A 12905-nucleotide genomic window follows, 5' to 3' on the forward strand; every position below is an offset into this window, starting at 1 on the left:
GTCCTGGGATTGGTCGGTTCATAACCCGAGCCGCAGCTGATAAAATAACAGGCTGCAGCTGATAAAATGCTCTACACACAGTTTGCTTAGCCACAAAACGGCAATTCACTCGAGTCCCACCTGCCGAGTCTGGTGCTTTTCTGTTTTTTCTAAATAAACTGCTTTTCGCTTGCCGGTTTGTGGTCCGGTCCGTGAGTCCACTCTTCAGTGGGCCAGACCAAGAGCCCCTGGACACATAAGTGCAGTTGTAACACTAGTGCTCAGAAGGTAAGCCCTCATACAATTAATTGCTTAGCCAGGCACAATTTACTAAACATCTAAATGTTCAAAACTATATGCAACTCCTTGCAATTTCCTAAACACGGTGGACTTTTTCACTTTCATGTGCACCACACCGAAATTCTTTCTCCACGCTTGCCTCCACTTTGCACCCTTAGCTCTCAAGTCTTACTTCAAACACCTTTTTGGTAAAACTCCTCCTGAACCCTGAGGGTAGATTGTTTAATTGATTGTAGGGCAAATTGATCCTACAAAAGCGTCACACTTGTTCCTCACCTCTGGCAGTCTTGAAAAGAGATTCCTCTTTTTTTTTTTTTTTGGAAAAGACCGTTAAACACGGGCACAGGCGCCTGGAGACGTTAGGCCGCAACAGATTCCTTTTTCTTTTTTTACTGTCAAGGCGGTTTTGTAAGTCGGGAAGGTCAAGAAGGAGAAGTACGTGTTGCCCCACAACACTTGGCGGGTCTCTTCCGACCCCCGCTCGGGTCGCGCCACAGCCACGCCGCCCAGCAGGCGGCGCGCGGGACTGGGATGCTCCCGGCCCCGCCCCCTCGCGTGGCCCCGCCCAGCTTACGTAAAGAGGGGCGTGAGAACGGGCGCGCGGCACCCGCGGGGGTTAATTTCCGGAAGCGGGAGCGCGTCGCCGGCGCGCCGGCCCCTGAGGAGCTGGCAGGTGCGCGGACTGCGACTGTCGCGGGCGATGTCACCTGCAGGGAGCGCCCCGGGCTAGCGCAGACCGGGTCCGAGCCCCCGGAGCGCTCCTCGCGCCTCTCTCGGACCTGCCAGTTCGACCGCCCGGCCGGGGCCGAGATGAGGCTCCTTGGGCTCGTGGTCCTTGCGGCGCTCGCCTTCGGCTCGGCGGCGGCTGGAGGAACGGAACTCGTGGGGAACTCCAGTCAGGGTAAGGTCCGGGGACGCCGCGCGTCGGCACCCCCAAATTCCTGCTGCATTTCCAAGGTCAGAATCCGCTCGGGGTCTGCTGTAGGAAGACGGTGGTGCCAGAGGGCTTCGTTTGACTCTGGGCGGCCGAGTTTAACACTCGCCAAAAAACTCCCCCAAACTAGTCCGGGTCCTGTTCTGCGGGAGGGAACGCCCATCGCCGAGGAGGCCTGACTACCAACGTCCCAATTTAGGCAAGAGAAATGGAAAGAAAAGAAAAATAACCTCGTTTCTTTTTTCAGACACGGTATTATCTGCCCTTGGGGGCAGCCATGTTTGTGGCTTTAATTCAACACACCGAAGCGCCCCTTTGTTCACCAGTGGCCTGTCTGAGCCGCTGGACAGGTTTGGGGCAGAATTCAAGGTTTTACGATGAATGGTCCTCAAGTTACCGCGGGATGTTAACGCCAGCATCTTGATACTTTTCCAATCGGCTGTGGGGAAAAGTGAAGCCAGAGTGGGACTTTGGATCGTAGATCATGTGCTTGGTGCATGGGTTTTAGCAACAGATAGTGAGTGGCTTGTCGGCATGTAGTGTGAACAGCTAATTGTGCTTGCCTGAGAATCACGAGCTATTCCGTAAAGTCAAGCACAGTCTTGGTTTTGTTTTGGGCCCAAGAGGCTAGTTAAAATTCCGAAACACTATTTTCTGAATAACGCGATCGTGTACCTAAATGCTTTTTGAACATCTCTTGTGCCAACGGGACCCTAGAGCCTTTGCTTGCGAGTTAACGGTTGAAAAGGGAAATTGCGTTTTTTTCCAGGGAAGAAAATCCTTGTTTATAATAAGTGCTGGGCATTTTTCATGTGCAGTGTTATTTAATCCTCACAATGCCCTGAGATAATTTTCCTCATTTTTTCCTTAGCTGGCAGAGGCTATAGCCCAAGAAGTTCGTTACCCAAGTGAACAGCCTGGGCTGGGCTTGAAGCCCAGATGTGTGTGCTTGCCTGCATGGCTACTCCTGCTTCAACAAAGCTGTCCTCCAGGGAGAATTCCATGCAAATATGATGCTTGGTACTTAAACTTCATATGTGAGTTTTCATTCCGGAGAATACCTTTGAGAGGGAGGCAGAAGAGATGCAGCCTCTTAGCAGGTTAAGAATATCAGAGGCTGGGGCCCAAGCGCCAGGATCCAGACCTTTTTATTTATGGGTTGATGTTTATTATTTATTAATAGTTAGAAATTTTTACACAAGAGTGGTGCAAGCTTGAGTCTTCATTTCAGAAATAAAATTTGTTAGGCACTATCCTCGCTCACGTTGTGGGTGTAACACTGACATTTCCTCAGGGTGGTTCCTTGTGCCATGTGTTATGACTATGTGCAAGGAAGGGATGATATATGGGAAAGTAGTATGTGACTAACAAAAAAAAAGGAGACAGTCTCCACATCTGAAACATAAAAATCAGCAGGGAGATTAATTCAAAGCTTGTGTCATCCCACTTGGGAAATTCTAATAATGATACAAACTGAAGAATTGAGCAACTGCATGGCTAGCTTGTAGAGTTTCAGTGTGTCTTGACAAGAAATTACTGACAGCCAACCACGTTCCTAGAATGTCTGAGGAAGGTGCTTTCTGTGACCTGTGTTGTTTTTCCTTCGTTTTGGAATCAGTTCTCTTCGGTCCTTATCACTTGCTTTTATTGTTTTAGATTCATAGCCAGTAACTCATATGGAATGACATTGTAATTGCAGTAGGACAAGTTGTCGTTATGGCCTTTTAATGTTTGTGTTATTGATAGTCATTTGGTACTATTGATAGCCCTTAAAGGCAAGAGAACACTTGTGTAGTTAATTCCAACTTATCCCTGTGTCTCAGAAATAAGTGTTCATATTTTTATTTCCTTTCAACTTTTAGGCCTAACAAAAATTAATAAGATAAAACAGGAAATTGGGAGGGACTGTTCTGTGGTTTGCTGGCCAGCTTATGTAGCCGAACCATTTTGATTTTATTCCATTTTAATTTTTAATAGTCCTTTTGACAAATTGAGAACAGAGCTCTTCTAGAATTTGACTGATGCACTAGAGCTTAAACAATGGAGGTAAATAGGAGGTGAATTTTAGTAAAAGTGGTAAAAGAAGAAAGAGTTGGAGAATTTTCAAGGTTTTAAGGTTAGGATCAAACTGAGATAGAAAAATTTAGGATTGAGTTCTTTGTAGAATAACATTGTCAAGAAAAAATGAGTATGAGAAATAAGTGGAATGTTCTATGTGTGAAATGGTGGCAAAATATATTTGGCAAAAAAATAAATAAATATATATTTGGCAGCAAAAGGAGAGTCACTGCTTTTTATTATTAATTTTTTATTAGAGTCCCTGCTTTTTAGAAGAAAGCTACAGCATGTGTAAATACTTGGTCTTGATGCTTGCCATTTGCCCTGTGATAGCATTTATACTTAATGGGCTGTCTTTTTTTCCTCCTACACTCAAAGTCACAAGATCTCATTAGACCTCTTCAAATGTTTCTAATGAACCTTTTCCCATAAGGCTTAAAGGTGAGGCTTGATTTCTTATTTTTATGATATGTATTGAGTATGTGCCTTCCATTGCCAAATCTGTTTTTGTGAGCAGAATAATTATCTGCCATTTCTGCTCGACAACATTGTTGAAGTTATTTTGACTAGACTTTCAGTATTTTTTTACAGTCACTTCTGTGTCTTTTCCTCAGCTGTGTGCTTATCATGTGCCAGGCGTTTCTGGAAGTGTCTGTTCCCATTTTCCCATGAGCTTTTTTGATAGGCCATAAGGAGCCCAGGTGGTGCCCCGATTATGTGTTTAACTGCATGGCATTTGGTAGTTCAAACCCACTTAGCTACTCTGCCGGAGAAAGGCCTGGTATCTATCTGATCCCCTAAAGATTGAGCAGAGAAAAGCATTTGGGGTGATTCTGTTCTGTAACACATGGGTCACTGTGACTAGTGTTCTGACCCGTAGAGACCTTAGGCACAACAGAACACACAGCCTCACAGTTGTTCACATTGCTACAGCCACGGGTCAGTCCATCTCACTGAGGGCCTTCTTTTATTGCTGCCCTTTGACTTTTACAAATACAATGTCCTTCTCCAGGGACTGATCTCTCCTGACATGTCCAAAGTATATAAAGTGCTGTCTTGTCATCCTTGCCTCTAAGGAGCTAGGTCTTGATGTTTGCTATTTGCCCTGTAATATCATTTATACTTAATATAAGTATATACTTAATAGAAATGTAAAGTCTTTTTTCTTCCTACACTCAAAGTCACAAGATCACATCATGACTCATAAAAAGTAAGGCCACTTGGAAAGAGTGCAGGACTCCAATTTTCCTGTCAGATCAGTGTGGTGCGGAAGCTGCCTTTTTACCTGTCCCTTTAAGAGACCCTCCATGTGTGAAACCTGAGTAAATAACCGCCTCCCCCCTACCTTTTTATGTGGAAAGTAATGTGCTGGTGAACTCTTCACATTAGTTTGACTGTACTTCTTCCAAGACAGATTTATTTGTGCTTTTGGCAGACCATGGTGCATTTCCATATTCTTCTCTAGCACCACAATTCACAGTCACCAATTCTTTCTGTCTTCCTTATTCAATGTGCAACTTTTACATGCATAGGAGCAATTGAAATTACTACTTGAGTTAAGTACCCCCTGATGCTCAAAGTAACATTTGTGCTTTTCAACATTTTCAAGAGGTCTTGTGCAGAAGATTTACCTATACAATGCATCTTTTGATCTCTTGGAATACTGCGTCCATGAATGCTGATTATGGATCCAAGCGAGCATTGATTGTGGATCCAAGCAAGACAAAATCCTTGACAATGTCAACCTTTTCTCCATTTATCATGATGTTACTTTTATTGGTCCAGTTGCATGGATTTTGGTTTTCTGTACATTCAATTGTAATCCATACCGGAGGCTGACATTCTTGATCTTCATCAGTAAGTGCTTCAAATGACTACTCGTACTTTTAATAATGGTGGATATGATAAATGTCTGATTTTCTTTTTTAAATAAGGAGATGTGCTACTGAAGCACTTGAAAACTAATGGATGTGAATGATGTTTTATTGTGCAGCATTGGGCTGTTATTAAGCAGCCGAGTGAAGCATGCAGCACCATCGTCTCCATTTTATCACGTGGGAACGGAGACACGGAAGGAATAAAGTTATGCTGTCTGGTTTCATTTAATTAAATTTCAAAAGCAGGCAAAGCCTATCTGCTGTGTTAGAAGTTGGAATCATGATAACTCCTGTGGCAGAGGAAGACAAGTCGTGATTGAGGAGGTCTGAGATGTTAGAATGATCTTTCTTGCCCTAGTTGATGGTTTCTCGCGTGTAAATTATGTAATTCTCTACATATTTATTTTTTGTAAAATAAAAATAACAAAATTTGCCATTTTATTTAAAAGAATATAGTTTTTCTTTGGCTTTTATTATATTCACAGTATGGTTACTACTTTACCACTATCTACTCCAAATCTTTTCATCACTCTAATGTTTTAGGGTACAAAAGAGACTCCAAATCTCAAACATCATTTAAGGAGGACATTACTATGTCGCAAACAGGAATATACAAGACAAGGAAACATCTTTCAGATGAGGTTCCATACTGGTGTCCAAGGATTTTTCCCAGGGCCTTAAAAGACATGAGCAGGCAAAGGACACTGTCACAAAAGTATGATTAGCAGCAGATTAATACATCACAGTTACAGATGGGACTACAGTGACGGAAACAAGTGCATTATTAGACCAGTGTTTCCCAGAGGGTGAGACCGTCCCTGTGGGGTGCTGAAGTGATCCAGGGGAAGGGTCCTGCAAAAGCAGGTACCTCCATTTTATCCTGGATTATGGGGTAAAGGACAGAACTCTAATTGCTAAAGAGTCCCTGAGTAATTTGTTTGTTTCTGAAAAGGGGGCAATAAGCCAAATAAGTTTGGGAACCTATATGTTAAAAGAGCCTTCAAGATTGGTTTTGAAAATGATTATGGCAACAAATGAACAAATATGCTTGACACAATGGATGGATGGATGGATTGTGATAAGAGCTGTATGAGCCCCCATAAAAATACGCTCCAGAGATAATCTGTTTTTCATACTGCTACGATTTTATAAAGTGACCTTTTAAAAATATATATATGGTGCCCCTTCCCTTCATTATCTGGCTTCTAACTGATTCTTGGGAGCCTAGTTAGCGTCGTGGGTTATGCTGTCAGTTGGGCTGTTAATGCAGGTCGGCAGTTTGAAATCATCAGCGCTCCGCGGGAGAAAGATGAGACTCTCTTCTCCCATCAAGATCTGCAGTCTGGGAAACCCACAGGGGCAAGTTCTTTTTGTCCTCAGTGCTCTTTAGGAGTTAGAATGGACTTGATGGCAGGGAGTTTGGTTTGGAACGGCTTCTTGATACAGACATTTGGTTGGGGAGAGGCGGTAGTGCGGTATCATCTTCCCGTGACCTTTAGAAGATTTAGGAAGTAATAGATGAAACTGTCCCTGAAATGCCAAGGATAGTTTTGCCCCTTCCTCACTGCCCCATGCCCCTACAGATAATAGTTCTTGAAGACGTCAGATGCAAAAACTCCAACGTAATTTTTCGGTCCTGATCATCTATATTCTCACATGAGCTCTGCTTGTTAATTTTTATTTTCTTAGGTAAATAGAAAAAGGCCTATGTTCACGTTAATTACTTAAGACCCAAGGTCATCTGTAATACTGTCACACAAACACACACAAAACGTTTAATTATTGCCTAATGTGGTTTTAAGAGTAAGTTTTCACAGAAATGCAGAAATAGAAAATACTCCTCTCTTTTTCGTACTGGACTGGTCGCAACCTGTAGGACCATCAGTAGGGGATTGGTTGAATAATTATGGTACATGCACAGGATATACTACATAGCTTTAAAAATGGTCAAAGCAAGAATTATTTATAATATCATGGAAAGACACCTAAGACCGATCAAATAGGCTATACCAAATAGTCTTATATTTCTTTCAACCCTGGTTACAAAAATATGCTTACATGTTCATAGCCCCGGAAGTCCTGAAAACCATAAAAGATATAAATCAGTCTGTTATCAGTTACTGTTTCTGAACAATTTGCTTCCCTAAGACATGTCTGCTTTCTTACCTTTTTAGGTAAGGGTGAGGATTATATAGCACCCCGAAAAGTATTACCATTTTATGGGAGAAACAAAACAAGTGGCAGAACACCCCCTCATTTTGTGGAAAGTGGGTCTCTATTTTATAAATATCAGATGTAGACTTAAGATAAACTTGTGCCTGTAAGAATGTTGGCTTTTTTCCCCCAAGTCTTGCAAGTTCATTCTGAGACTTGTCTTAATGGGATAGGCTAGCATTTGTGGATAGTTTTAAGACACAGAGTATGGAGGATAGAAAAGACAAAATTCAAGTGAAATATATGAAACATTTTTAGTGCTATTTACTGACATCCACTTAAATTTATGTATAATTTGACTCAGATAATCACAATGATTGGAAGAATGAAAAAAATAGAAAACTATTTATTGTATTAAACAAATATAAAACCTCTCAAATAGCACATTTTCTAGGCTCCCTGGCCCACATTCTGTTACCCCAGCACTCTGCCCATTTTGACTGGAGCTTTGTGCTGGTTGCCAAAAAAAAAAAAAAAAAAGTACCATCTTCATTTATCCTTGTCACAACCATTAGAATTTTGCCTGGGCTTATAGACATTAAATTGTTGCTGCCAATATGTATTTTCTACTACCAACTTTCAAAAACCTTATATCATGAATGTAACAACTGTACAGTTTTTTTGGGGGGTAGAGGGGAATGGTAACAACTAACCATTATTTTGATTCTGTCACTATTGGTGTGTTTCATTTGGCTTTCTTCCCTCAAGTTGACCATTCCTAGCAGCGCTCCCCACTTTTTAAAATCATCCAGATAGTATTAAAACTATTTATTCTATGGAGTGTTTTCTGTTATCACCGACTGGCTCTAATTTTCTTCTAAAATGAAGCATGATAGATCCAGTATGGGACTTGGGTGAATTATAACCTTTCCTTCATCAACACCTTTCCATTCAGATTAAGTTCTAATAATTGTTTTGTTTGTTTTAGGTTTGCATCCCTGATGATGCTTATGCAGTAATGCATAGGAGCTCTTGTGCTTTTTATGCAGAGATGTACTAACGTAGACTAAGGAATGGGTGAAGTGGGTAATCCAGGATAACAGAGGGAAAAACAATCTCCTTGAATGGATTGAGAATGAGGCTGAAAAATGAGAAAACGGATGTGCAGTTGGGGAAGAAAACATAGAATCATGCACACATTGAGTGAGTGAGTTAAACACAACCAGACCAAGGCAGCCAGTCTCCAGATGGGAGAGAACTGGATGCGGTGTTAAAAATTGTTTTTGTATACACTCACTTTCATGTGGACTTTGAACTTGAATCCCTTCTTTAAAAAAATCTTTTTCCCACAATGCCTGTGGTTCACAACTGTTTGTAAAGCACCTGACACGGGCACAGTCTAATGCTGATGGTCACTCTAGCCTGCTAGGTAATACAATCCACATTTGACAAATGAGACAAGTGACGCTCAAGGGAGTTAAATCATTTGTCCAAAGTTGCACAGCTGGTACATGGAGGGTTGGAATTGCAGCCAGCACAGTCTCTCCAGTCTGTGCTGACTCAGAATTTACCATAGGATACTAGCAGTATCTTTACTACCAGTATTGATCTTTAATGCCAGTCCTGATTGATGATAGCCCCTAGGGCGTGGTAGTCCTTAAATTGGCAGACATTGCTCTGAATAGAATTGTGCTGTGTGCTACCAGAGCGAGGACGTTTCTGGACCTGACTGCTGGGCACCCTGGGGGCCCTCATCGCTGAAAATGTTCATTTCTTTTTTACTACTTTTCCTGGTGAGTTCACAGTTCCACTAGCTGAGTCACTCTGGATGCTTCACCTCTTCAGGATACATTCCTCAACTGTATATAAAATAGGGATAGGCCTAATATTTACTTCAGTTGGTGTTCTAGGGATTCAATGTGTGTTTACCCATGTGGTTTCTACACATCACAATTATAGTTACAAATGTCATAATGAAAAAACTTCTTCCTTTACAGGCCTTCTTGAATTTTCTTTGGGAAAATTTACATACTTCAAACTCAGCAGGCCCTTCCCAGAGGAAGCTATTTTGCGTCACATTTCCATCAACGCAACTTTTCTTATTTTCCAAATACATTCGCAGTATCAGAATACAACGGTGTCTTTTTCTAAGGTAAATACAAAGACTTATTTCAGTAAAAATCATTTCCATATATTTGGGACTTGTATTTGGTATAAACATTATTTATTTATGTTTAATACTTTAAACAAACAAAAGAAAATATTTTGCCTCGTTAAGTTAAAGGTTGAGACTGGCCTCCCTTGAGCACAGCAGCCTCTGACTTAAGAGGGATTAGTAGTGCTGGGTTTGTGGGGAGTGGTCTCTGTGCTGTCTCATCTCAGTTTAAGCTTTCTTCATTATTTCCTTTATATTTTATTGTTTTAAAGTGTGATGCAGTGTTTCCCAAAGTGAGTAGTGAGAGGATATTGGAATGACTTAGGAGGGTACTGGAAAAGCAGATGTCTATACTTTATCCTGGATTGTAGGCTATGCTACAGAAGTTTTTAATTGTTAGGGGGGCACCGAGTGATTTCTCCCCCAATATATTTTGGAACCAATGATCTAGTGGGACCATGATAATTTTTTACCTGCTATGTTCCAGAAGAAACCTGGAAGAAATATAAGAAATGTACATTATGCCTAGTGTTAATAAAGATTAGAGCAGAAATGGACAGACACCAAAAACAATAATCAATAAGAGAAGAAGTTGAGTCTTTGAAACGATTAACAAAATTGAGAAACCACTGGCAAACCAAATGAAAGAAAAGAAAAACGAGATGCAGATATTACTAAGAATCAAAATGGATGCTATCACGACACCACAACAGAATGAACTGAAGTTAAAAAAATAAAACAATACTGTGATGTACCAGTAAATTTGGAAACTTGGAAGAACTGAGCAAATTTTTAGAAACACATTACCTACCTAAGACTGACACACTTAAAAAAACTGAACAGACCCGTCACAAAGAAGGAATTGAACTGGTCATTAACTCCCCCCGCCACACACACCAAAAAAAAGTCCAGGGTCAGATGGCTTCACTGGGAAATCCTACCAAAGACTAAAGAAGAGTTGACAACAATTCTACTCAAACTATTGTAGAATTAAAAAGCATGGCAAAGTCCTATATTCATTTTATGGCAAGCATCGTGGTTGTACTAACCTGGAAAAGACCTCACCAGAGTAGAAAGTTATAGACTAGTTTCCCTTATATACATAGCTGCAAAAATTCCCAATAAAAGCTTAGCCAGCAGAAATAACAAGAAAACACCATGACCAATGGGATTCATTCCAGGTATTGTAAGGATGGTTCTTCAACATTACAGAAACAGTCAATGTAATCTACCATATAAACGAAGGGGGAAAAAAACCTACATGATCATATCAATTGATGCAGATAAGGCATTTGACAAAATCTAACACCCATTCCTGATAAAAGCATTCAACAAAATAACAATAGAAGGGCAATTCCTTCACATAATAAAGGGAATTTGTGCAAAACCAATGGCCAATATTGTCACTAAATGGGAAGTACTGAAAGCATTCCCTTTGAATGAGAATACAGTGATTCCCTTTAATCACTGCTCTTGTTTAATGTTGTGCTAGAAGTCTGATAGCTATTAGACAACAAAAATAAATCAAAGGCATCTAAATTGGCAAAGAAGTACAGCTGTGTAGATGATCTGATTCTATAAGTAGAAAACTCCAAAGACTCAACAAGACATTGTTGGAACTAACTGAAAGACTTGACGATGTGGCAGGATACATGATCTCTATATAAAGCTCTGAAAAAGATCAAGAAAACAACACCATTTGTAATAGCTTCCTGAAAGATGCAATACTTAGGAAATGTAACCAGAGAAACAAAAGACTTGTACAAAGAACATTACAAAAACCTAAGAGACCCACATAAATGGAAAAAGATACCATGTTCCTGGATAGGAAGGCTTAACATTGTAAAAATGTCAATACTATACAAAACTCAAACCCTGAAACTAAAACTCCCTGCCATTTTGATTCCAAATCATAGCAACGCTATAGGATAGGGTAGGACTGCCCCTGTGGGCTTCTCAGCTTATAATTGTTTATAGGAGTAAAAAAACCTTGTGTTGTAATGCATTTTTGATCTAGATCCAAGAATCATTCGCTATAAAGAGATGAAAAAACTAATCACTAACTTTACATGGAAAGATAAGTGACCCAGGATAAGCAAAACACCTCAAAAGGATTTCCATTCTCAAAACCTACAACACAACCATGATAATCAAAACAGGCTAGTACTGGTAAAATGAGAATTATGTAGACCAATGGAACAAAATAGAGAACCCAGAAATAAATCCATCTACCTTCAGAAAACTGATTTTTTGACAAAGGACAGTAAAAAATACCTCTTTAACAACGAGGAAGGCAAAATTGGATTCTGTTTGCAGGACCCATACCTTACTACCATTTACATAAACTTAGGATGGATTAAAACCTAAATTTAAACCCTAGAATGATAAAAATCATCAATGAAAAATAGACATAAACTTAGGGGCCCTAATTCACGGTACAAACACTCTCAAACATTGTATACACAACAGAAGACAGAGTATAAGACTGGGACCTTCTAAAAATAAAACATGTGCACCAGACGATTTCACTAAAAGAAAATTCACAGACTGGGAATACATTTTTGGCAGTGGCATATTGTAAAAAACATTAAAAGTCAATAAAATCTATAGAAAACAGTAACACCTCAGCAAGAAAAAAGTGAATAACCCAATTAAAAAATGAGCAGAGGACATGAACAACGAGTTTACCAAAGAAGACATTCAGGTAGCTAACAAACATAGAGAAACGCTCAAGGTCATTTGCTTTCTGAGAGGTGCAAGTCAAAACAGTGATGCGATACCACCTCACTACAGAATTGAAAAGAAAAAACGAGATTAAAACAACTAGAGGAAGTGTGCACAGACAGGAACCCACATAAATTGTTGGAAAGACTGTAAAACTGCACTGGAAGGCAGTATGCTGTTTACTCAAACAACTCAGAATAGAAACACCTATGACTCAGCTATTGTGTTCCTTGGTCTATTCCCTACAGAAATCAGGAACATGGCATGAACAGCTGTGTGTACACCCAGGCTTATCACAGCACTAAGAAGCAAGAAGATGGAAACAACCTAAATGTCCACTGGTGGGAGAATGAATAAACTGTGGTACATACGTTTGTACAATGGAATAATATGCATCGTTAAAGAAGAACAAAACAAACACCTCATGACAGAAGGATTTGGACAATACTGGTGTTATGCTGAATGAAGTTAGTTAAACACAACATACTCTGTGAAACCCTTGTCATTTAAGAAAGAAAGGAGAGGTTTTCTTACCAAAAGAAGGCCATTGTAGTGGCTGGCAGTGGTGGGATGGGAGAAGGAACGATAAGCTAGACGGGAGACCGGTGTTAATTGAGGGAAGGGGAAGATAACACACTACAATTTACAACCTGCGTCGTCGAGTCGAATCCGACACACAGCAACCCCGTAAGATGGGTAGAACTGCCGCTGCGAGTTTCCAATA

The 12905-nt window shown here is 40.4% G+C and overlaps 1 protein-coding gene across 2 annotated transcripts in view; it reads left to right on the forward strand.

Moving 5' to 3' along the window:
- The first annotated feature begins 881 nt into the window (after positions 1-881).
- Positions 882-12905, forward strand: part of TM7SF3 (transmembrane 7 superfamily member 3) — a 36718-nt gene continuing 24694 nt past the window's right edge. The window contains exons 1-2 of one of the 2 annotated variants that reach the window (XM_075551952.1): positions 882-1180; positions 9300-9454. In XM_075551952.1, coding sequence (XP_075408067.1) covers positions 1090-1180; positions 9300-9454 — 246 coding nt within the window. In that variant the 5' untranslated portion in view covers positions 882-1089. Of the gene's footprint in view, positions 1181-9299; positions 9455-12494; positions 12649-12905 lie in introns of those variants that run through there. The other variant, XM_075551953.1, reaches the window with a different exon arrangement.

Source organism: Tenrec ecaudatus, chromosome 6 (genome assembly GCF_050624435.1).
Source record: "Tenrec ecaudatus isolate mTenEca1 chromosome 6, mTenEca1.hap1, whole genome shotgun sequence".
Lineage (NCBI taxonomy): Eukaryota > Metazoa > Chordata > Mammalia > Afrosoricida > Tenrecidae > Tenrec > Tenrec ecaudatus.